Here is a 26,827-nt window from a genome sequence, read left to right as displayed (position 1 = left end):
CAATTTACACGATCAAAATGGAGCCTTTCATTCATTCAGGTAAACATCAAAGATAAAAAACATAAGAGATTCTCCTGGTAAACATTCTTTCTTTAACCAACAGTTTCCAACAAGCTAGTCATTAGTTGCACTTCCTGTCCCAGGAAAGTGATGTATGCAAGATTGGAAGTTGCATTCTTCTATGTAATTAGATGCTTTTCAGGATACCACAATGCAATAAGTTTGTGCACATTTATTATTTGCACCAGTGGTAAATGTTTTAATTGTAATTAATCTTTTTTTCAGAAATTGGTTCATCCAAAGAAATTAGATGAATCTTTGAAGTCTCGTTTTGAAATGATGAAGATCAGATTATTGAACAGCAGCTAAAGGATGGATGGATTGGATCAGACAGAAACCACCACGGATCACTTCTCTCCTGACAGGCTTACCGGTCACATAGATCCATTCAACCACCAGCGTGGCAAAGGGGACTCTGGTTATAGTTCCTTCTCTATTTCATTCAACACTCCAGAGTACTTGTCTCTAGCTCATTGCAGTGAGAATCCCAGGCAGTCAGGATATGCGTTCTATCGGGGTCCTGATTCAGAGACACTGCAACATACTGACGCAGTAGTCTGCGATGCTGGTGTTATGAGCACTGAAGAGAGACCCGTGTTCCCGCCAATGGATAACTCCCATAGGAATGGTAATAATAGGAAGTTTAATTGGTCAAACCCACCTCCTCCTCCAATGCGCCATGATAGTTTCCTAGTTACCAAGCAGCATAATGATCTTGGCAACAATTACAGCTACGATGGGTTATGCCTTCCAACTGTGACCGAGAGGTCTTCATTAATTGAGAGCAAGACACAGGGGATGACTATTGGAAGTTACCACCAATCTCAGGAGACCACAAACCTGCCTCCTGATAAAGTTCCTTCTGACCTTGGACAAACCCAAACTCCATGGTGTACTCCAACTTCAAACTTGACTGGTTTTGTGCCAGAAAAGCACAATCACTCACTTGAAGGTGCTGTCAGTTTTCCTTCCAAAGGGACTGATAAGGCATCTCAGAACAACTCAAATGATTCACCTCCTTCCTTTGTCCATCACAGTTTAGGTGTCACACATGACTGTGCAGAATCACAGCAACAAATCTACAATCTCCCATTGGCACACGGAATTAAACCATGTCTTGTTAGACAGCAGCACCTCGATCTATCACCTGTAGTAACTCTTACTAGTGCTAGTGAAAGTAATCAGACTGCAGTGCCATATTGTTACACCAGCAGCACACATACAGAAACATCCACAAGAGAGCCTTGGCCAGCAGAAGGTATTTCTGGGCCTATCCAAGCAAAGGACCTAGAGAACACTACAGAAGCATATAAATCTGAGGTACATTCTAAGCTTCATGTAACTAGAGATTGCAAAGGTAGAAGGGAATCTTTGAACCCATTGAGTACCAGCCATTTAGTTCTTCAGTCACCTGGCATGGATTTGCAATCCACGTGTGGAGAATTTGGATTTAGAAGGCATAACAACACCAGCAGCAGCCAGATCTTCTATTGTGGACCCAGTGAAAATTCTCACAACCCAAAACCACATCCTACAGTGCCTGAGTCAGCAATACAAAGCAAGTATATAAGCCAAAGGCAAATGAGAAATAGCATAGACAGTGCAGGGTCTCCGATACTCCCACATTCAGATACAAGAATTAACCACAATGCTTTAGCAAACCAATTGTCTACGCCAGCAAGACAGTTATGTACCGATGGAGTAATCACTGCTGAAAATACTCCAATGCTGCATCGTCTTACCTTCGAAAGCACAAATACAGCCAAAAATGCAGCAGTAAATACTAATCAGAAAAGACAACTCACTGAGGAGTCAAAGGATGCATACAATCAGAGGGACAGAAACCAAGACCTGCGCAGGGGTTTCCAGAGCAAACAGGAACAGTTTCACAAGTGCAAGAGTTTTTTGCAGCCCTCAGATGAATCTACCAAACTCAACCAATTGAATGAAGAACATCCAGGATCACCAATTGATTCTTCTAAAATTGCTTATAGAGACCAAGTGAAGCATGCACAGACTATGGTCCTGAGGGAGACCTCTTTTAAACGTAGAGATCTTCAGCTTAGTTGGCCAAACCAAGCTAAGCAGAAGTCCACTCAGAGGCCAAGCATCACACACTTACAAACAGCTTCTTTGACAGACCCAAGGCATTTCCTTGATGATCCAACAACCACAATGTCATCATCGCAAGTATTACATGAGGATCTACCAGCTAAATCGCTGGCTTCTGAGCACCAGACTGCCCGTTTGGGAAGCAGGAAAAGACTGACATCTCAAGAGAAAAAGATGTATCATTCGGTACCTGAAAAAATAAATCAATTGGGTGTGGCAAATGGTTCAAGAAAATTCCCTCCTTCATGGGAGCAGGATGACAATTTCCCAAACCCACATGAAGAGAGGAGCATTGTAGCTTCCAGGCAACAACTGTTTGAAACAACTTCCTTGGCAGCAAATGCACCCGTTGCATTAAAGCACATTCAGCACAAGGCCTTAATTGAGTACATGGAACGTAAGAGAAGTCAGAGACCCTGTAGCACAGAACCCATGTGTGAACAAAGCCAAATGGGAAGGTCCATCTCGCACAGGAGGTTTTCAGACTGGAGTTCCAATGTATGTTCCAACCTCAGCCCTGCCAAAGGGCAGAACATATCGCAACACAAGTCTGCAGATATGCAATGGGAACCTTGGGATGATTCTTTGGCAATGCCGGCCGTCTGCACCAATGTCTCTCCCAGCAGCCAGTTAAGCCAGCCATTTCAGAACCATCACTTTCAAAAGCGGGCAGATGACGTTAGTATTTCTGGAAAGTTTGCCTCCACTGATAAATTACCGAACCAACCAAGGTCCGTTCATTTTGTTGGGCGCCCAAGATCAAAGTCATCTCCATTATCTTCACAGGTATGTACATTAGCTAGTAGCTGAGTCATTCTCACTTGATTTGTCCCTCTGGCACCGTCTGAGCTGAGATGCTCTGGCTTTGATTCCCACATCAGGACTGGTATCTTATTCACTTCAGGAAAGCCAGCATGTATCAATGCTGAACCACAGCTCAAATAAATGGAGAAAGTTAATGGCAGGAAAGGTACCAAATGCATCTGCTAGGGACAGAAAGCAGTGACAGATAAGGAGGGTGAGCAACTAGCAATGTAGAAAAAGCTATGAAAAGAAAAGTGAACTAGCCCCATGAATGCCAGATCCAAACTAAATGTTTTCCAAGTAGTTTCTGGTTCTTTATCATGTGGCTAGGGATGAGGGTCAGAAGAGGATAGGAATTGTGAAAACATTGAAGAGAATTTTACAACAATGGCTGGGGACTGTAAACTCATCTGATTATAGGTTTTAAGATTTTGAAATGGCCTGTATCTAAATGATTATGAATTTTTTGTTCTAAAACCATATTAACCTCAGGAGAAATTAAGGAAAATGCTGTTCCTCTTGCAAAATAAGCTTTTCGTTTTCATTTTTTAACCACAATGAAATCAGAGTTTGTAAATAATTAGAGCACACATGTTGGTTGCATGATTTATTAGGAATTGGCAATGTTGTTACAATCCTTTTACATACAAACATGGTGACACTTTTACAATGGCAACAGCATCACTTAGAATTACATAGATTTGCAGCACCAAAACAGTTCAACCAATCAATGCAGGGTTCAGTGTTTTAGTATATTCCCTTTTCTGTCACATATTCATCTAACTTCCTTTTGAAAGTGTCTAAGCTACTTGCGTCTACCATTCTCTGTGGTAGCAAGTTCCACATTCAAACCACTCTCCAAATAAAGAAACTTCTCCTTATTTCTGTATTGCATTTATTATTAAGTTGTACTGAAAGCCTAAGTTTAGGACCTTCCCACAAGCGGAAACGTTCTCTCTGCATCTACCCTGTTCCATCCATTCAGAATTGGAAAGACCTCAATCAAGTCAACTCTAAGTTTTCTCATTTTAAAGGACAAAATAAAACCTGTTCAATTCTCTTCTTCAGTGCAATCTCTCAGTTCTGGTACCATCCTAGTAAATCTTTTATCCCAGTAAATATTTTATAGTATAGGGACTAGAAATGTGCACTGAATTGCCTGCTGGCTATTGCCTTGTTTCCTGATTAGTTTTTTTGGAAGTTTAAAGTATAAATTTAAAACACATTGAAATTAAATCAAACAAACTGAAGAGAATAACCATGTTTTGATAAAGTTGTTTTTTCTTTCCTGTTGCAGAAGGATCTAGCTCCTGCTCTAAGCTCAGAACCATTGAAACAAATGTGTAACAGCAGCAACACTTCCAGGTGAGTGACAAGATGTCTTTGAAAAGACCATGTACTAAGCTTGAAGCTTCAATATTTAGGAAGCGGAACTGAAGTGGAGGGATATTTCTGCCTATTCTGATGATGTTGGCCTGACCTTGTTTTCCAGCCTGAGGATCATTTCCCTGTGGAAAGCAAATCTGCAACTTCCAGATTTGTGTCCATTTTGGGACAGAACCATGCTCGGGTATGTCCCTTGCCCACAGACCTTGCCATAGAATCAGCATGGACGAGTTGGGCGAAAGGGGCTGTTTACGTGCTGTATGACTCCATGAGAAGACAGCCAATGGATTGCTTATGCAAAAAGGGATAACCTTTTAAATTGAAAATGTTCTTCATGGTAACATAACAACAGTCTGAAAGTCCTCATATAAACCCCTCTTTCAGTCGTATCCTCTGGTGAATTCTAAGACTGGATAGGTGATTCCGGTACCCAGTGTTGCAATGCAAGTAACAGGAACTATCAGAGAGGCCTTTTTCGCATCTCATGGTTGGCTGTGATTTCTTCTGCTGGAACAAATCTGGAGAAAGCACTGAGCGGCCAGTCACACAGTGATGATCATCCCCAAATTGTTTGCCATCTCTGCCTGTGCAAGATCCACCAAGTGTTGTTGCAGAGAGCCAGGAATTGAAGCACCAGTTCATAGCTAGGTCAGCGCTGCGGTTAAGTCAGCCTAATGTGACGTTACATCATCATCTTATGTACTGAGGAATATCAGTTTGTCAAACACATTTCAAGTGTAGAGGGGACTTCTTTACGTTACCTCTTATTTAGGAAACAACCTACAATAAATCAACATAAAAGGTATTTGGATGAGATGGATAGTTTGAATGTATTCATTTCTATATGCTGGGAACAAAGCAAATATCAATACTAAATAATTTAAAATAACAATAACTCGCTTAAGGCAATGATTGTAGGCACAGACCATAGAAATGATAGCTGTGTGAATGAGCAGTTATTCTATGTAGGAATAATGTCCCCAAATATCTGTAGCCATTTCACAGACAACTGCTCTGACTCAAGCCATTACAAAGGGAGACTTTGAGGGAGCAGATGTAGTTTCTTCCTGATGGGAGACTTGACTTTTGTAAACTGGATTTCTGGAAATTTTATTTTAGGGAGTAGGATTTACCTGAAGTTAGGAGTGAATTTGTCTTCCCCATCACCTGAAAAATGTTTGAAAATTTATCAGTGAAACTCGGGAGGGAAAGAAATTGATCCATAAGTACAGGTTTGAGAAGATTATAATGAAATTGTACTGCACTTTGAATTCTGTGTCTAGTTCCAGTGGATTAGAAACAAGGTAAATTTCAAGGAATTAAGACAGTGGAGAAATTGATCCATAGTGTCAAAGTTTTGAGGGAAGCTAAAAGACCATAATGATCTTGTTGAGATATGTAAGAATAGTCAAGAGAATAGAAAAGGTCAGTTCTTAATATTCCTGGATATCAAGCTGTGATAGTAGATTCAAACCAGCGAAAGGTAAATAAAGACTCATTGTCAGTTGCAAAACCAGAAATTGCTGGCGAAACTTAGCAGGTCTAGCAGCATTTGTGGAGAGAAAGCAGAGTTCAGTGTTCACAGATGCTGCCAGACCCCTGAGTTTCTCTCACAATTTAGGCTTTTGTTTCAGATTTCCAGCATCTGCAGTTCTTTATTTTATTTCTTTATAAGATGATTCTTTGTGCAGGAAATGATCAGTGCATTGAATCAGCTCCTGAAGAAGCCTGGAATTATTTGAGGAACTATTGGCTGTTGTAGTGGGGGGTAACGTATGGTATTTCTGGTTGGAAAATCTAAGATGATCCAATAGTCTTCCTCCTCCACAGTAATGGAACACAAGGTAAAACATTGTACAGCTATGGGGGAAAAAGTGGAAGAGTGAGAATAACAGAGTAGGCCATTTGGTCATGATAAACTGTATAGTCGACTTCTCTGTTGTGACCATTTCTGAATTCTGTGGTTAGAATTCGAAATCCCTAGAGAAATTCAGTCATTCACCAGCAGAGGACGCCATAAACCCTGTCCTCACACCTGAGAAAATTGTATATGATCATTATAATTGGATCGCCATTGTCCATGTATTATTGGATTGAGGTTGCTTATTATGTAACTGTTATATAAATAATAATTATTATTTTTATACATCACAATTCTGCTCTTAGCCAGCTATTCTTACAGTTCCTTTGGGAAATGTTAAAAGATAAATCAATAATTGCTTTAACTGGAGTTTACGCAACAAAATAGGAGCAGGAGTAGACCCAATCAAGTCTGCTCTGCCAGTCATAGCTGATCTGATATGGCCTCAACTTCCTGCATGATCCCATATCCCTTGATACCCATATCAATCAAAATTTCTGTCCAACTCAGCCTTGAATTTTTCAATCATTCAGCCTCCAATGCTTCCTGGTGGTAACAATGCCAAACACTAATGATCTTCGAGAGAAGAAATTACTCCTCATCTCCTTCTTAAATGGGAGAGGCCCTATTTTGAGACTGTGACCCCAAATTCTAGATTTTTCCCACGGGTGTATTCCACATATCAACGATGTGAGAGTTAAGGTGAGAAAAGTATCTAATCTTGGTTTTGCTTGACACTTGTTAATTTTATGACATACGTGCTCCAATTTTGTTTTCACAATCTAAATATTTCAAATTTGTAATGCTTCTTCTCAGGTCTGTTTCTGGTAAAGTCAATTCTGTAACTGATCGGATTTCTTATTCAAATTGTCATGAAAATAAGTGTAAAAACATGGCCCCTAGCAAAAACATCCTTGCCAGACAAAGAGGAAAGTCATTGGATGAAATCCAGACACCAAGAGTCAGAAATTCCCCAGTACTGAGCAGAAGTTCTGACCAGCTCCATCACTCTGTGATCGATAGTGAAGTAGAATCCCAAACTGGAAATATGGTGCATCAAGAAAGGCCCAGTGGAACTCCAACTAAATGGAATAAGGTGGCGCTGGCATTGAAAAAAGGACCTCCACCACTATCAAGATTACCTTCTCCCAAACAAGAGGGGATTAAATTGAAGCAGGAAGGCATTATGTTAGGAACTAACAAGATTTCAGCTCTCACTACCTTTGAGACAGATTCTAAAGTAATCAAGGCTCATAGAGGTTCTTCTGCAGAATCCCCAACTTCTACATCCCCATCTCCACGTTCCAGGCTGCAATCTCCACTGTGGAATTCAAGAGACCAGGCGCATTCCCTTTCCTCCCTGTCTTCCTGGAGAGATGATGTGTTTGTTGAGGATTCTTCTAAAATATCTGAAAATAGTAAGACAGATCCTTGTTCAGCAGTTGAAAACTTCTCTGTTCAATTCAACATCTCACAACAGCATCATTCAAAAAGTTTTGAATCTTCACCCACGGAAATGACAATGAGAAAAGAAACCAAATCAGCGACACAATCAACCAGGTAAGGCGGCAAAATCTGTACATTATTCAAAGCAAATCCTTGCTATTCCTTATCTAGATTTTCTGTACGGTATTGCAGTTTTGTTTAAAGCAATTTAACAATTGCCTTACAGCCAATAGTTGTTAAAAAGTTGCAAAACAGAAATCGCTAGAGAAATTCAGCAGGTCTAGCAGCATCTGTGGAGGGAATGTAGACGTAACGTTTTGAATCCAGTGACCCTTCTTTACTGGACACTCCAGTTTCTCCAGCGATTTCTGTTTTTGTTTCAGATTTCCCGCATCCACGGTTCTTGGTTTAATTTTAGATGTAAAAAGTTAAGTGTCTCAATTCAATTTGGCTACAGATATAGCACAGTTTCAGCTGCAACTATAAAACGTAGTATTAGGGACAATGTGACCATATTGAACAGTTCCAGTATTGCCTTTACTGCTTGTATTTCACCTATGAGAATGTCTGTTAATAAAGACAGAATATGGGTAAGCTTGGCATCAAAATTGCTACTCCTCAAAGTGCCAGTTTGCAGCAGTGAATATTGATGCTGCTCAAAAGATTAATTAGTTTTAGAGGTGGGGAGTAGTATGGTGCTGTTCTGTGAGGACAGAACCCTCACTGTTGGTTCATGGGGCCTCAAGAATTCTTAATTTAGCAATGCCAGTGAGTGAACCAGTATCATCCTTTATACGGCGAGGGATCAATTTCAACCCTAATGATAGTGAAAGCTACTTCTCAATTGGAAGTACCATTTATGAGGAAAGTCTGTTTTATTTCAGCTGTCTTGAGAAACTAATTTTAAAACAATATCGGCTTTTGCACAAGCCCAAGAATATATTAAAAGTTCATATAATACTGTTTTTTTAATCTTCTATGAACCAATCCAGTTTGGTAGAATTCTGTTAGCTCAAGGTTCTGTCAACAGTCCTCACCAACATCTTTCCTTTAAGGCTCACCAGGAGAAATCTAATGGCATTATTGGAAAATACCTTTCCCAGCTCTTCTTTCCCTTTGCTTCCTTTTCCCCCTGGCAGAAGCCTAATTGTAGCTGTGGGCCTAAAATGCAAAGCAGATACTTGTGATGGGTGTGTGGTAGATGGATAGAGGAGAGTTGCTAATGCCTCTATTGTAAATCTTTTCAAATAGCATTTTAATTGTAGCCGTTAGACATGATTCCAGCTTTTTTTTTCCTTTCTAGAGGAAAGAATTCACTGTCAACGAGGGAATCTCTTCAACTAAATCTTGAAGAAAATGGTGAGGAAAATCATAACAGGTCTATGTCAACAGTGTTGGGATTCTCATCAAACAGTTCAGACCTCGCTATTGAAAGACCTGTGCCAATCTTGATGGCACAAGTTGCAAAGTCTGCTGAGGACAAAAGTGAGACCAACCAGCCTTTTCCAGTAAAGGACCGTCAAGACAATGGGGAAGAGCCATTTCCGCAGCTTTCAAAAGACCCAGGGTCCACATCTGTCCATGTAAGGGTGAAGACAAAGACTCCTGAAGACCTCAGAATTGAGGAGCTTATAAAGGAAATTATAAATGAGGATCATACACTAGCAGATGTCCTTGATCCCAGCCCTACAGGGAAAACTATAATGGATCTTGTGACAGAGTTGTTTCAAAAGGATACTTCAGTGCTTGAGGCTTGTCAGAGGAGAAAGCAAATGGACAGTCAGGCAATGAAGAAGGAAACCAAGAATAAGTAAGTAAATTAATTACACCTTTCTACATGTAACCTGCAAATAAATTATATGAAAGTAGTACTGAAAAGTTATGTTTGCTAAGTGAGGCCTAAGTGAGTTCTGAAAGATGTATTTGGAACACAATCTGTCATGCTTTATGCAGTTATGAAAGTGATTTTAATTATTATTTTCTACTTTTTGGTTCCAACAGTATCGCACTGAACTGTCCAAGGTTGAAGCAGAGTTGTTTTCCTTCCAATTTTCCAATTTCCTTACATAGGAATATGGAATATTGAAGCAGGTGTAGCCCCTTGAGCTTTTTCCACCATTTTTTCTAATTATAGCTGTTCATCCAACTCAGTACACCGTTCCTGCTTTCTCCACATACCCTTTGATCCCTTTATTTTTAAGAAATATATCTACATATTTCTTGAAAGACTTTAGTGTTTCTCCAGTATAATATTCAGGTATCACCAATATGTCCTTACGTAGGCAACAACAACATGGAAGGAGGGTTGGATAGTGTTTAGCAGCGTGATGGGTATGAACTAAGGCATTAAAAAATGGTTTCGGACCAAGAATGGCTATTTGCAATGTCTACTAATATCCAGTAACAACAGTTTAGTTATTTGTATGATATGGAAATGGAAAAACTGGGCAGGAGTCTATATTTTTATATAATTTTGATACAGACATATGGTTTAGGGCCACTCAGCCCCTCAAGTCTGCCTCATGAATAAGAACGTGGCTGATCTGATTACTGCACATTCCCACATACCCCCTCTTGCATTTCGTCCACTTACTTATCGAGAATCAATGTATCAAAAATATTCAAAGACTCTGCTTTCATGACCTTTTGAGGAAGAGAGATTCAAAGTCTCATGACTCTCTGAGAGAGAAAAAAATTATCTGCATTGCTGTTTTAGCTGGGTGACTTCTATTTTTAAGCAGTGGTTCCTAAACAGAGGAGGGAATGGTCTAATGGTATTGTCACAGGACTGTTAATCCGGAGATCCTGGTAATGTTCTGTGGACCCAGGTACGAGTATCACCATGGCAGATGGTGGAATTTGAATTCAATAAAAGTCTATAATTAAGAGACTAATGATGACCATGAAACCATTACTGATTGTTGGAAAAAAAAACCCATCTGGTTCACTAATGTCCTTTAGGGAAGGAAACTGCTGACCTTACCTGGTCTGGCCTACAAGTGACTCCAAACTCACAGCAATGTGGTTGACCCTTAACTACCCTCTGGGCAATGAGAGGTGGGCAATAAATGCAGGCCTAGCCAGTGTCCCCTTCATCCTGTGAATGAATAAAAAGTTCCAGATTCTCCCAGGAGAAGAGACATCTTTCTTCACGCACCCTGTCAAGGTACCTCAGGATTTTAAATGTTTCAATGAGGTTACGTCTTACTGTTCTAAACTGCCATAGACAGAAGCATAGCCTGTCCAACCTTTACTTAAAGACAACAAGTCCATGATTAATCTAGTAAATGTTGCCTACTTGCAACCTATCCCTTTGTAGCCTTCTTATGCCCTACCTATCTTCATGTCATCATCAAATTTAGCAACCAAACCTTCTGTCCCTTCATTCAAGTCATCTATGTAAACAGTAAAAAGTTCTGGTCTCAACACTGATGTGACTGAATGGGAATATATAAGATCCTGAGGGGACTTGAACAGGTGGATGTGGAAAGGATATTCCTCTTGTAGTAGAATTTAGAACTAGGAATTATAGATTAAAAATAAGGGGTCACCTATTTAACACAGGAGATGAGGAAACATTCTTTTCTCTCAGAGGTTTGTGTGTCTTTGGATGAAGGATCTTTAAATATTTTTAAGGTGGAGGCAGATGGATTCTTGATTGCCAAGGGGGTTTAAGGTTAATGGAATATGCAGGAATGTAGAATTGAGGTTAAAATCAGATCAGGCATGAGCTTACTGAATGGTGGAGTAGACTCAAAAAGTTGAGTGGCCTACTCTGTTCCTTGTTCATATGTTTGTATGTTTGTACATCTGGTTCCTCCTTATCCATAAAGTGGTTGAATTGATTTCCCTTTTACAAATCCATGCTGACTCTGCCTGATTACTTTGAATTTTTCAAAGTGCCCAGCTACGCTTAAAAATAGCTTCTAACACCTTCCCATGTACAAAGAGCAAAGAACAAAGAAAATTACAGCACAGGAACAGGCCTTTTGGCCCTCCAAACCTGCGCCGATCCAGATCCTCTATCTAAACCTGTTGCCTATTTTCCTAGGATCTGTATCCCTCTGCTCCCTGCCCATTCATGTGTCTGTCTAGATACATCTTAAATGACGCTATTGTGCCCGTCTCCACCACCTCCGCTGGCAACACATTCCAGGCACCCACGACCCTCTGCATAAAGAACTTTCCACGCATATCTCCCTTAAACCTTTCCCCTCTCACCTTGAAATCATGACCCCTAGTAATTGAGTCCCCCACTCTAGGGGGGAAAAAGCTTCTTGCTATCCACCCTGTCTATACCTCTCATGATTTTGTAGACCTCAGTCAGATCCCCCCTCAACCTCCGTCTTTCTAATGTAAATAATCCTAATCTACTCAACCTCTCTTCATAGCTAATGCCCTCCATACCAGGCAACATCCTGGTGAACCTCTCTGCACCCTCTCCAAAGCATCCACATCCTTTTGGTAATGTGGCATCCAGAACTATACGCAGTATTCCGAATGTGGTCGAACCAAAGTCCTATACAACTGTAACATGACCTGCCAACTCTTGTACTCAATGCCCCGTCCGATGAATGAAAGTATGCCGTATGCCTTCTTGACCACTCTATCCACCTGCGTTGCCACCTTCAGGGTACAATGGACCTGAACACCCAGATCTCTGTTTATCAATTTTCCCCAGGGCTTTTCCATTTACCATATAGTTCGCTCTAGAATTGGAGCTTCGAAAATGCATCACCTCGCATTTGCCTGAATTGAACTCCATCTGCCACTTCTCCGCCCAACTCTCCAATCTATCTATATTCTGCTGCATTCTCCGACAGTCCCCTTCACTATCTGCTACCCCACCAATCTTAGTGTCATCTGCAAACTTGCTAATCAGACCAACTATACCGTCCTCCAGATCATTTATGTATATCACAAAAAACAGTGGTCCCAATATGGATCCCTGTGGAACACCACTGGTCACAGTTCTCCATTTTGAGAAACTCCCTTCCACTACAGCTCTCTGTCTCCTGTTGCCCAGCTAGTTCTCTATCCATCTAGCTGGTACACCCTGGACCCCATGCGACTTCATTTTCTCCATCAGCCTACCGTGGGGAACCTTATCAAACGCCTTACTGAAGTCCATGTATATGACATCTACAGCCCTTCCCTCATCGATCAACTTTGTCACTTCCTCAAAGAATGTGACAGACATTAAGGTAACAGGCATATAATTTCCTGATTTCCGTCTCCCTTTTTTGAAGAAAAGAGTTACATTCACAATTTCTGACCCGATGAAACTTTCCTTGAATATTTCAACTATCTCACTAGCCACTTCTTTTAAGATCTCAGAATGAAATTCGTGAGGACCTGGGACTTGTCATCCTACAGCAATTTACTCAATACCACTTCACTAGTGTTTATAATTTTCCTAGGTTACTCCCTTCCATTTTCTGATTTACAACAATTTCTGAGATGTTCCTTGTATGGTTTATAATGAAGACCAATGCAAAATACCTGTTCAGTTTTTTCTGCCATTTCCTTATTTTCTATTATTAATTTTCCCATACTTATTTCTACAGGACGGATGCTAACTGTTAATTTTTCATTTTTCACTATCAATAGAAACGCTTACTGTTTGTTACTATATTGCCAATTCGCTTTCTCTTATACTCTTTTTTTTCTCCTTATTATTCTTTTAGTCATTCTTTGCTGTTTTATATATTGTCCAAACTTTTGATCGCCAGCCATCTTTGCACTACTATGGGTGCTTTTTCATTAATTTTGATACTACATTTAACATTTCTGGTAAGCACAGATAGGAGTTCTACCTTTGGATTTTTTTTCCCTTTCTCATTGTATTTATTCGGAAATATCCCCTTAAATATCAGTCACTGCATCTCTATTCACCCATTCCTTTATCTAATTTACTAATTCACTTTTGTTACTACTTTTCTGCCTTTATAATTGCCCTTTATTTAAATTTTAAGCACCAATCTTGGATCCACTCATCTCTCTCTCTCTCTCTCTCTAATTGAAGTAAAAATCAGTTAGAAGGATTGTTCTGGTGCTTTCCCTGTGAGATCATTATTTATCCTATCTTGTTACGCAGTAACAGTACTAGTACAGGCTGTGCTTGGCTCCAATACATGCTGTTCTAAGAAATTATCCTGAAACCAATTTAATAACTTCTCTCCCAGGCTGCCTTTGCCCATCTGACTTTTCCAGATGAAAATCCCCCATGATTATCTTCGCACCTTTCTGACAAGCACCTATTATTTTGTGGTTACTGATGGGGGGCCTATGCACCAATTCTATAAGTAATTTCTTGCCTTTATCATTTCTCAACTTAACTTGAACCATTTTTACATCCTGCTTCCTTGTCATCCCTGTCTATTGCACTGAAAGTATTGATAATTAACAAAGCCACAGCTCCATCTTTTCCTGCTTTCTGTGCTTCCTAAATTTTGATTTTCAGGCCCAAATTTATTTCAACCTATGTCTTAATGACCTTGACATCATCCTTATTTCTCTTTGCACTATCAATTCATCTGTTTTATTTTGAATGCTGGGTGCTTTCAGATATATAGCCTTTAGTTATGTTCTTTTACTATTCTTGTAACTTTTAGCCTTATCTGTTGATTTATTTTTAGAGTTAAAATCTATCCCTTCCTGTTGGGGTGGTTCCTCATTTCCCACATTAATATCTGACTGTCTTGCTTTGTCTCTACTATTCGAATTACCACATGGTCTCAAAATTGAGTGCACTGAAACATAGAAAATAGGTCCAGGAGTAGGCCATTTTGACCTTCAAGCTTGCACCACCATTCAGTATTCCATTCCTGTTTTTTCTCTGTACTCCTTGATCCTTTTGGCTGCAAGGGCCGCATCCAGCTCTCTCTTGAACATATCTTATGAACTGGCCTCAGCAGTTTCCTGTGGGAGAGAATTACCAGAGGTTCACAAGTCTCTGAGTGAAGAAGTTCTTCCTCACCTCAGTCCTGAGTGGCTTACCCCTTATTCTTAGACTGTGACTCCTAGTTATGGACTTCCCCATCATCGGGAACATTCTTCCTGAATCTAGCTTGACCAGTCCCAGTAGGATTTTATACGTTTCTGTGACATTCCCCCCGCCATCCTTCGAAATTCCAGTGAGCACAGGCCCAGTCGATCCAGTCTTTCCTCGTGTGTCAGTCCTGCCAACCCAGGAATCAGTCTGACGAACCTTCACAGGACTCCCTCAATAGTAAGAATGTCTTTCCTCAGACGAGGAGACTAAAACTGCACATAATACTCAAGGTGTGGCCTCACCAACGCCCTGTATAACTGCATCAAGACATCCTTACTCTGATACTCAAATTCTCTCGCTATGAAGGCCAGCATGCCATTAGCTTTCCTCACTGCCTGCTGCACCTGCATGCCAACCTTCAGCAATTGTTCCATCATGACACCCCGGTCTTGTTGTACCTCACCTTTTCCTAAACTGCAACCATTTAGATAATAATCCTGTTTTTGCCACCACAGAGGATAACCTCTTACTTATCCACATTATGTTGCATTTGCCAAGTATTTGTCCACTCAGCCAGTCTATCCAAGTCACCCTGCAACCTCTTACCATCCTCCTCACAGTATACACTGCCACCCAGCTTAGTGTCATCTGCAGATTTGGAGATATGGCATTCAATTCCTTCGTCCAAATCATTAATGTATATTGTGAACGTATCCCACAATTTAATTTAAAATCCTTTCTACTCCCCTTGTTACACAGCTCACTAGAACACTGGTGCCAGCATAGTTTAAGCTACTTTCCTTCTTTAACTAATTTCTCCCCAGTACAGAGCTTGTACATCCCTGCTTAGTTCTGGATGTAGTTTAAAACTTAAACAAGCAGCACTATGTTTCTTCCCTGTTAAACATGCTATCGAAAATATTCCAATACAAAGAGATCATTGATTAGTCCCTTGGGTCATTCACAACCCAGGTCATACAGAAAAACCCAATCACTTTCACTTTGACATAACAGTGACAATGAAATATATATTCTGAACCAGAGAACAACTGAAAAAGGTGGTACCCTTGTGTCCCAACTGCTCTAAAAACCAATTGATGGTCTAGGCAAACCAGAGGTGAGGGTAAATGAAGGCAGAAGCAATGCGATGTGCTACTCATCACATGGCATCATACACATTTGAGGATAGATGTAGCAAAACCCACCCTCACAATTGCACACAGCAAAAAGTAATAACTGATGTTCCAGCAACTTATTTAGTATTAATAATTTATTAAAACTGCCAGATATCATTGATTTTTGGATCCATCAGCAATTCCCCTGTGTTCCTTTAATTTGCTGCATGATGAACAAAGAGACAGATGTGACATTGATATGGTTATCTGTATCATTTAGTATCTTATGCGCTGTTAAGGAAATGGATTGCGGAAAATGGGTAAGAACATGTAACTGCATTCTGCTGAACAACACTGGCTTGAAAATTGATCTTAGATATATGATATTTGATGTTATTTTTGTGATACCCTCAGGATGAATATCAATATGAGAATGGCCATTTGACCCATCTAACCTCATCCATCCCAAAAAAGCATAGTTACTCTCATTGCAGCATTTGTTTGTTAAATCATTCCAAGATTATTGTCCCTATTGTCTGATACAGAGGTACATTGATCAATCATTTTGTGAATGAGAGTTTCCTGATATTCAACTTAATATGGCCTTTTACTATATAGTTCTTGGGCTTGTAGTTCTATTATCGAGGTTCAGTTTGAAGTGTAGGGATCATGGATATATAAATCCTGCTAATATTGGTACTGGAGAGCAAGGGAAAATCTGGGGAACAAATGAGTTAACAAGATGGGCCCCAAGCACTTAACTGTGGCAGGCAAGGTCAGGTGAGCTCTTGCTAATTCTAATGTAAGGAAAATGGAGTTCAGAGTGATTTGGCAATGGCAGGCCTGCTTATCCAATCTTTTTGTCCATTAAACTGCCATAAGGCACAATCCTAGGTGGAATTACGGAGAAGAATCCAACATTTAAGGCTCTATTATTACTGTCTCTGCCTGGCATAAACCAGACATGGAACCAGGTAAAGTAAGTTGAGAAAATCGACCACTCCTTTCCAAACCCAAACTGCTATTTGAAAATACAGGCAGCAGGGCCACTTAGTGCTAATCAAATAGCATCATCTTGATTTCTCTTGCCATCTGTTCTGGCATGACAGTGGAAGTCATATTGCAATAGTCCCAAGGTCCCTGACCTGTGTTAACAGAATAACTTTTAATGGTAGTTCACTCTACAGAGAGTTACATAGTTTACACAACATGTCCACTCCTGTGTTTGTGTTCCATTTTACTTTAGCGAAACCCATCAACATATCCTTCTCTTCCGTTCTCCCTCATGTACTTAAGGACATCAAAATGCTAGATTACCTATGACCCAGGAAAACCAGTCAGGGTACAATGGAATGAACATATCTCCTGCCTCTGTTCTGTCTCTAAATGATTGGATCCTTGGGTGAAGATCAGCCATGATCCTTTGAATAATGAAACAGTTTTGAGATGGCCCAATGGTCTACTCTTGCTCCTATTCCTCATGTTAAAAGAAATCCTCACCTGATCAATAGCTATTGTGTGCTCAAGAAAGTTTGAGAATTTATCATGACTCACCAACAGCTTTATGATGTAGCTTGTAACTATTGAACACTTGAGCAAGGACTCCCTCAAACTTATTTAACTCACAAATCTCCTGCCCTTTAATACAGGATGAATAGTCTCAGTAGTTTGAGAAGGATTTGAACCCACATCAGAGATTTGAAACAATATTAGTTCATATTCAGTCTCTTCTTTTCCAAATAATATATACGTTGAAATGACAGAATTACAGTAAAATTAACTGGATAGTTCTGGTCTTACTTAATGCCAGGTATTTGGCAGTGTTAAGACAGTTCTTTGGAAATGTCATCCCTGCTTTGTGTTCCTATTTTTTTGATTAGAGACAAGCAAGATAATCGACTCCCATTTTCAAAAGAAACAAATCTCCAATCTGAAATATCAGTGAAAATCAATCAAAAAGAAGAAAGCACCAAGAGTGAAATGGAGTGTGAAAGTGATGTGACAGAGAAGAAGGTGAGTGATACTTATGAGATCCCAGTACAACTCCATTCCTGTGAAGCCAAGAGGGGAGCTATCAGCTAACACTGAGCATTTTATATGCAGCAGCTAACCCATTTTCTACATAGTATTCTGGTAATTTACACACTAATACCATCTCCAGTACAGCATACTAATCTTGTATTAACCAGGTCTGTTCTTAAGGAAAATTTTCACAATGTCCTAATGCCATTTCAGTAGGTATCATACGTAGATGATTAGTTCTGACCTGGAGATACCCTATTACATTCAAATGCATATAATACTATGTTACTGCCTCTTCCAACAAAACAATATAAAACAATGAGAGAGGATTTGTTCTGTATAGCTGTATCATAAATGTGAAGATCAGTTAGCTAAATTGGCTGGGGGGATGGCTTGTAATGCAGAATGACACCAACAGCATGAGCTCAATTCCCATACTGCCTGAGGTTACCATGAAGGTCCTACCTTCTCAGCCTCACCCATTACACCATCAGGTTCAGCTCATGACCAGTTGTCTCTCTCTCTCTCTCTAATCGAAGAACAGTCCTCTGGGACCATAGTGACTGAATCTTTTCCTATCATAAATACATTCTTTATAAATTAGTTTTTAATTTTTTTGCACACAGAGAACATCTTCACATTGTTAATGGGCTGAGGATTTCAAATATTTCATACCATGATAATTGAACAGACTTTGTCTACTCTTCAGGAGCATTAAAGCTTTCTCCATGAATTCATGACTGCACATTACAGGTTAAAGCCCTTGAAGAAGCAAAAATGAAACCTATTTTGAACTAAGCACTAATTTCAAAATGGCCCTGCCAAGTTTGAGTTTTCTGCATGTGTGATTTCTACCCCATCCTCTTCCCTCATCGCCAAAACTGAGATCTGCTGGAGATGGATATCCAAATCTAAGATTCCCCACTATTTTTGCTGGTCTTCAAAGGTAGCCTGACTCTGCAATTCCTCAGACGTTAATGTACTTCTGTTGACTGGACAATTCTTAACTCCTGAATTTTCTAAGTTTAACACTTGAAGGGTACCCCTTCAACAAATTACAGAACACCAAGCTCACTGCTCCCTAGCAGTTTTTTTTTACCACAAGCAGCAAGTAGAAATTTTCAAACAATGAATTAAGCAATAAACTGCAATTTTGGGCTGTAGACATTAGGAAATGCTCCAAACAGCTCCTGCACATTGATGAACATTGTCGCATTTAGTGATGCTTTTTCTTATAAAAGAAAAGTGCACCTACTCACAATACGAACAAAATACTCTCAGTACCAGTTTGGACAGTTTCTGTCAGTTACTCATGGTAGGCAGGTCACACGGAGATTTATTTCTCCATTGCTTTCTGATTGTATCATGTGGCTGGCAGCCCGGCAAAAAACAAACTAAATAGACCCTGTTTTTTTTTTGGTTTAGCATTTTGTATGTTCCTATTCATTTCTAAACAAGTAGGGACAGGCAATAAATGCTGGGTAGTTAGCGATACCATGAGTGAACATAAAAAATGTGTACTTTGACATTCAGCAGAATGGGTACACTCCTAAAAATGTGCTGGAAACTTCAAGAGAAGATACCCCTTCAGCAAAATTATAAATTTCAAACCTATTAAATAGATTCATGGCTATGTTGCCCATAACACACAGAGCTCTTCACCCAACATTGTTGCCTCTTCCTGAGATGTGTACTAAAACAGCATAACAAGAGTCCATTCCAGTCCTGCCTACCTACCTGACAGTGTAGAAGACACTGGTTGTATAATGGTGGCTGAGTTCTTGCTGTGTTTCTAATGCATTCCCATCCACTGCTCCTTCAACTGCTGGGTCAGACAGACGCATTGGTTAAAATTTTCCAGGCCTCAAGTCGCAGGAACCAGACAGTCTGTCATTTGCCTTAGTCCCCACTTGTGGATCTTATTCCCATATTAAAATCAGGCTTGCCAACTCTCAAACAGATAAAAAATTGCTAATAGATTTGAAAAGAATGTGTATGTTAAAAGCTGCTTTGCTTTTATTTCCAGAAGGAGTTAATTAACACCATTAAATGTAAACTTCAAAAGCTTCAGGAAGCTAAATCTGGTTTAAGTGTGGATATCAAAAGAAATAACACGTTAGGTGATGACATCCAGGTCTGGGTGAATGAAGTCTGCACACCTAATGAAGTCCAGAAATACAAGACCTTCATTGAGGATCTGGACAAGGTGATGAACTTGCTGCTGTGTCTATCTAGCCGTCTGGTGCGAGTGGAAAGTGCCCTGAGTAAAGTCAATGAGGCCACCGACGTGGAAGAGAAGGTTTGTTACAATAATCAAGTTGTATTCAATTTGACATTTTACTCGAGCCACTGCTAAAAACCACGAGACCAAAATATTCTATTGTTATTACCAGAATATTTAAAATTTCCCAGTGATTTTAGCAATTGATTCATGTGGATTTCTGTGTCCCCTTCTTGTGCTAATTAAAGTATAGTGACAGAGGAAGGCTTAATTAGGACATGAACAAAATACTGTACAAAGATAGGAAAAACAGCTGGTACATGTTGACAATGTTAAAATAGTGACAGATACAGCTGAAAAAAACTTGTGTGCTTTAGTAAATTCAATACTAAATATATCCCAAGAATTTAAAGCAGAAATTAACAAAACAATGTTAACTGTTCAGCTGAATCAGTGGAATACAAGTCAACAGAAGTCATGATTAAACTACGCAGTGCTTCAAATCAAATACCATCTTGAATACTGTTCTGAAAAACAAGACAGATATTCAGGTGCTGATGGCAGTTCAGAGTTAGGTATGAGACTGGTCCTTATTGTCAAACGTTTGAACTATGTGAAAAGATTGGGACACTTCAGGTTTTTAATCTAGAAACCAGGCATTTGACAGATGCTTTTGTAGATATATACATAAATTAGGCAAGAGAGTAGGAACAAGCTGAAATACACCCAATGCATTGGGATGCCAATACCAGGACCAAAGAGAACTCTTAAGCATGCACTTGCCAGCAGTAAGAGAGACCTGGTGATTTTCAATTTACACCAATGAGTCAACCGTCCAATTAAGGATGATGGACAAGCCCCTGATGCTGCTCTCCGATTAGACCATTGGTAGCTGTGAAGCTTCAGCAACCCTACCCCAGCAAAGACAGGTAGGAGATGATAAGGACACTTCAAATAATTAATTCAGGATGACCGAGTGCAAAAGGCCTCTTTGGGTGGACCCAATGGAGCTGAAGAAGAGCCTTTCCTGCAGCAGCCCTTCAGAGGATGGAGACTGTGGCTCCACTCGACCCCATGCTGCTGCAGTGAGGTCACCTCCCTGAAGTTGCCATTCTTTCCCACAGGACAGGGTGTTGTTGAAATGCTACAGGCCCATCGTAATGGCTCTTAATTAGAATCTCAATTATAAAAATAGAGTGATGCCTACAAGCAGCAGACAGATAATCTGCACCCAGGTTCACCTTAGGAAACATTTACCTGTGATGGGACTTGTCCCAATATGGCTCCACAGAATTTCATTGCTCCCTCACTCTTCTATTCTAACAACCGGGGCTGGTAAAATTCAGACCAAAAATTGAGAATAATCAAAATAGTATAAATTCCACACTGAGAACAGGGGTAGGCGTTCAATCAAGTAAGATATCAATTTAGGATTAATATCAGGACTTTCTTCATGAAGAATTGTTAACATATGGAATAGACTTCCAGGTAGATGAGTGGAAACAAAATCCTTAGATATGTTTAAGAAGCAATTGGAAGCTACAATGGGATGGCTTTGCAACTCTCTGGATAGACGAATTAATATGGTTTAAAAAGCTTTCCTCATCTATAATTATCTTGTGCTTTTGTGAGTAGTGGTGAATAGACCTTGCAGGAAAAGATGGGTTTCACAGGTGATTGATTACCTGTGTAGTCCATTGGCTTTGCCTTAACTGCAAAATTTGAGGAAGGTGTGGATTCAGAGGTTTTACAAGAATCTGTATTTATCATGGCTAAGATCTTTAATCTTAATTTGCTCTCTCCTGAACTGAGTTGACGAATCATTTACAACAAGAGCTACTTTCACACTCAGTTTTATAACTGCATGGTGGCTCAGTGGTTAGCACTGCTGCCTCAGAGTGCCAGGGACCAGGGTTCAATTCCACACTTGGGTGCCTGTCTGTGTGGAGTTTGCACATTCTTTGGGTTTGCTCCAGCTTTCTCCCACAATCAAAAGATGTACAGGACAGGTGGATTTGACATGCCAAATTACCCATAGTATCCAGGAGTGTGCAGGCTAGGTGGATTAGGCATGGGAAAATGTAGGGTTACAGGGATAGGGTAGGAGGAAATGGGTCTGGGTGGGATGCTCTTCGGAGAGTCAGTGTGAACCCCAGAGTACCAAATGACCTGCTTGGGGATTGTATGATTTTATGAATCTGTTGTGCAGACAACAGATGGTTGAGATAGAGATAACAAGGTGCAGAGCTGGACGAACACAGCAGGCCAAGCAGCATCAGAGGAGCAGGAAAGCTGACGTTTCGGGCCTAGACCCTTCTTCAGAAATCTGCAGTTCCTACTATCTCAGGTAGTTGAAATATACATTTTCAATTATTTGAAGAACAAAAGAGAATAATCCTTTGGTAGTAGACCATTTGAGAATGACTGAAAAATATCACAGATTATTGCAGCTTTTTGTCTTGCATTTATTCGGTCAATTTTGCAAGAAATACTAAAACTAAAGAGAAAACAACATTTTCACTTTATAGGAGAAAACTGCTGATCACATCTCAGAGGAATCACATTTAGAGTTGGACAATCTTTTGCAAGATGTGCAAGTGCATGCTGGTTGACTCTGCCATAACATTTATCTATATCATTTTTCTAAATTATCTGGAGTGTGCAATAATTACACTGTTGACTAATTTAGGGCTATTGTCCAGGCTCGCAATGTGGTGTACTTGTGTATAATGAAGGATACTTATATTTTTTCTTTAATCTTTCGTGGGATGTGGACATGGTTAAATGTCAGTATGCTACCATCTCTCCCATCAATACGCAGAGCCCTGTCTTTCCAAATGGAAAGAACAAGTACACACCCTGTATATATTTCAGCTCTAGAAAATGGGTGGTAGACATCATCTGGCTCATTTCTCATGGTAATCTGTTAGCCAATCAGAATCAAGCTGTATCATTTATAATTTAAACAAAGTCTGGCTATTAACTGTCGGTTATCATTAACTGGTCCATTTTCAGTGGCAAGAGCTTTAGCAATCAGAGTTCACTTGACAACCAATCAGAACTCTCCTTGCAAACACCCTAAATGCTGTTTACCTTTACTTTGGTAATTAATGTGAATTGTCCTCTTGAGTGTGAGATGAAAAGTTGAGACCAAATGTGTCTTCTTTCAGCAATAAACAAAGGAAAAGCAGAAATAGTTATTGATCAGAAGGAAGAACTTTACTTAACTTTTCAAGGTTATTATTGTTGATAGACTGTTACTCTGTTGCTGCACATACCTAAATTAGGAATGGTGTCAGGTTAAATGTTTTGGTGTCCCAAATAATACGAGCGTGCAGCAGAATGGTAGAACCTATACTGATATTAAAATTTTAGCTATATCGAGAAAACATATTTCTACAGTGTCTTTTTGTTTTACTGTATAAAATATCCCAAAGTGTTATAACATAATAATTTGACATTAAGACATACAGCCGATATTAGCCCAGATGACCAAAAATCTAATCAAACAAATAGGTGTGTTATAAAGGGGGAAATGAGTTAGAAAGGTAGAGAAGTGAAGTAAAGGAATTCCAGAGCTTAGGACATAGGCAGCTGCTGACATGGACATCAGTGTCAGAATGGTTTAAGTCAGGGATACTCAAGAGGCCAGAATTGATGAGTGCAGATATCTTGGAGGATTGTGGTGTTGGAAGAGATTACAGAAGAGAGGAGAGATTACAGGGAGGGCAGTGGCCATGGAGGGTGCCGGATATTGTGATCAACTAGGTCAAGAAATACAAGGAGGGATAGTTTACAATTACTGCAGTAACACAGATGGCATTCGTGATTATGATAAGAATCATTTCAGTACTGTAATGTAAAAGATTAAAATAACATGTTCCAGTATAGTTAAGAAAAAGATCAAGTCAAATGGCAAAAGGTGCACCAACTGGATAAATTGATCCTGGCTGCAACCATGGCAAGGACATGAAGAACCGCAGTTGTTGAATTTCTAAGAAATCATTAAGAAGTGACAATGGTGTTCACCCAAACCAAAAGCATTTCCAACTCAAATGCCTAAATTCTGTTTAAAAATGAATATAAAAGAGAAGCAATGTGGATATCTTTCGGTAGTTCGGAATGGTTTATCATTTATTCTCTAAAAGACTGCCCTAATACTTCTAAAATATTTTGACAGAGTTGAATGTGATATTTAAGCTGAATCAGCACCAGCTGCTATTTTATCATCAGGCTCAGTTGAACGTGTTGATTCCCCTAATCTATTGAACAGTGCAGTGATGAATCTTAGTGAAGAAAAGAGGTCAAAATGTTGCAGCAACTACTTAGGGAAGGGATTAACATTCCTGGGCAATAATGAACAAAAAGGTCACCCTAAAAGTATCACATTCTTAGACTTCTTAGAACCCATGAGCTGATTTGATTCATGCATTTCAGAGCTTACTGCCTAATTTGAAAATGCTGGCTGAGTAAATCGGAGTCTTTAACATTTTTTCATACATTTATACAAATGATCACTGGTAAATGTGATGACAAGAGTAAATGAGAGGTAAAATAAACCAGAACCAAACTCAAATATAATCATTGCCCTCTGACCTTTCTCACATTGGCCAGCATCTCCGAAAGATTAGGAGCTTAGTTGAGAGATAATGGAAGCTGATAACTATACTGTGTAACAAAGAAACTGTATAACACACTTGAAGATTTCAAAGTACACATCACTGACCTTGGTGGGTAAAATTACAACAAGTCTAATATTAGTAAATATTTAATCTTTAAAACAGTATTATAAGTGTGTTGGAACTGTCTCTTTTTTGAGGTAAAACATTGAAATAAGATAAACCTGTTAAGGTAGATATAAAAGGTGCCATAGCAAATCTTTTGAAAGATTGAGTAAAAGCTTATGCATTCAAACCTGAGAAGCGCTCCCCGCTCTTTAACCACAACAGAGTGCCTCCTTAATACTGAACAAATCTGGGATGCTCCTTCTCAATATTGCCACAGTTTTTATCATCATTGCACAATGGGAAAATCCTGTGATTTTATTGAATGTTACCAAACTTTTAATGTTGTTACATTGCAATATCTGATTTACAATTTCCAGACCTCAGAAAAGTTTGTCATAGTCTGAAGCCCATATTACAAGCCTCTGTTCCACTAAGCCCTGGGACCCCTCCACAGTGCTACTAAATCTATGAAACCACCATCATTTTCCAAAATACTGGTGAACTAGTCACTGTGTATAACAATGAGATGCTTGGTAAATACTCAGAACTAATGCAGCACTGAGGAAGTACAACATTGTCAGCAATACACCTTTTAGATGAGACATTCGACTTTAAGCCAATTTCTCTTTAAACGTGGAATCACATGTTTTCTTTCATATGGTATAATGTTCCTACGCATATAACACAGCACATTGTCTGACTTACTGCAGGCAAAACCAGCAAAAGGTTTTCTAGTTAAGTACATGTTCTATTTTTTTCAGCAATCATTGAATGAAAGGCACCGGACACTCTCTCGCCAGCATGAAGATGCCAGAGGACTGAAGGAACATCAAGACCACCGGGAACGAGTGATCTTCAGTATCCTAACAAACTACCTCACCAAGGAACAGCTTCTGCACTGTGAACATTTTATCCAAATGAGAAAAGCTTTACTAATCAAACAAAAAGAACTTGAAGAAGATTGCAAACTAACTGAGGAGCAACTTGAATTTTTTGAAAACACCCTTCAGATATGATTTCATTTTGCTTTCTTTTGAAACTGATTATTAGGTTCCCAAGATGACTCCCATTAATGTTGAAAAGTGATTTATTAATCCAAGTCACATAGTAGGTTAAAGCAATTCATTCCAAAACTAGCTAATATTACCTGTATCCTGATTGTTTCCATGTGAAATAACTTAAAATGGATAATTAAATAGAAATGAATTGAGGCTACGCTGTAGAGTTAGAGCCAGCTAATAGCAGATTGTTGGTTCCTGATAACTAACTGAAAGCTTTTGTTTATCATGTTGATGATCATCAACCACAACAGCCCAGATTTTGCAGTCAGTGTCAAAGCATTGGAACTTGTCATTAAACTGGAAGAAAGTTCACAAAGATGCATTGAATTCTATGGCATGGCTTTCATTTCTGAATATCAATTTGAGTCTGCTGCCAAGTCAAAAGCACATCCAGATGTCTACCAATGTTGGTATAATTGAGCTGGACCACCCCATCACGTTGAAGAACTTTCACAGACAGCAAACCAGGAAATCAAATATAATCATCACACTTAATTTTGATTGTCATATTACAGAGTAAAATAAAAATGTTGGACATAGATTATATATTAAGGTACAACGATCATGAACTAACTTTAAAAAATGAATTCAAAAGTAGACTTTTTTATCATTGTGGAAAAATTTAACATAACACACAATATGCGTTACTTTTTAGTACTACTTCAGCAGTAATTATCAATTTAGTATGCTGTTAAATCCCAGTTATTTCTCAAGGATTTTTTTTCCCACCATTTGTACAGAAAGACTAATCATACGAAAAGGGAAGTTCTTTTCAATTCAGTGATTTTGCATAGATTACATTCTGTAGAGACTTGAACAGCACAGCTCTGTAGAAACATGGAATCGTTGACAATAACTTCTGGATCTTTGTGTTTAACATCATAAGTGTGGACTCCAGAACCCGCTGTCGGTTTCAGCAAAATAAGGACAGCAAATGCCACCATTACCACTGCAAAATCTGGGCCAGTATTATTCATAATTATGTAGCTTGGTTTTCATTGCAAAACATGTCTTTACA

General features: G+C 39.3%; 1 protein-coding gene across 1 annotated transcript; it reads left to right on the top strand.

Moving 5' to 3' along the window:
- Positions 1-372: 372 nt before the first annotated feature.
- On the top strand, positions 373-26,125 carry LOC109919214 (protein Shroom1-like). Its single transcript, XM_020519196.2, has 7 exons — positions 373-2,958; positions 4,274-4,341; positions 7,040-7,783; positions 8,973-9,479; positions 17,659-17,791; positions 19,827-20,099; positions 25,510-26,125. The coding sequence occupies exons 1-7, from the start codon at positions 373-375 to the stop codon at positions 25,762-25,764; spliced, it is 4,566 nt and encodes a 1,521-aa protein (XP_020374785.2). The 3' UTR covers positions 25,765-26,125.
- The last annotated feature ends 702 nt before the right edge of the window (positions 26,126-26,827 follow it).

This window comes from Rhincodon typus, chromosome 12 (genome assembly GCF_021869965.1).
Source record: "Rhincodon typus isolate 14 chromosome 12, sRhiTyp1.1, whole genome shotgun sequence".
NCBI lineage: Eukaryota > Metazoa > Chordata > Chondrichthyes > Orectolobiformes > Rhincodontidae > Rhincodon > Rhincodon typus.
The sequence above is the reverse complement of the archived record's forward strand: the minus strand, read 5'-3'. Positions and strand labels throughout refer to the sequence as shown.

Coding starts and splice junctions, on each gene's coding strand:
- LOC109919214 (XM_020519196.2), top strand. CDS start 373: ATGGATGGATTGGATCAGACAGAAACCACCACGGATCACTTCTCTCCT. Junction 2,959..4,273: donor CATCTCCATTATCTTCACAG/GTATGTACATTA, acceptor TTCCTGTTGCAG/AAGGATCTAGCTCCTGCTCT. Junction 17,792..19,826: donor GTGATGTGACAGAGAAGAAG/GTGAGTGATACT, acceptor TTTTATTTCCAG/AAGGAGTTAATTAACACCAT.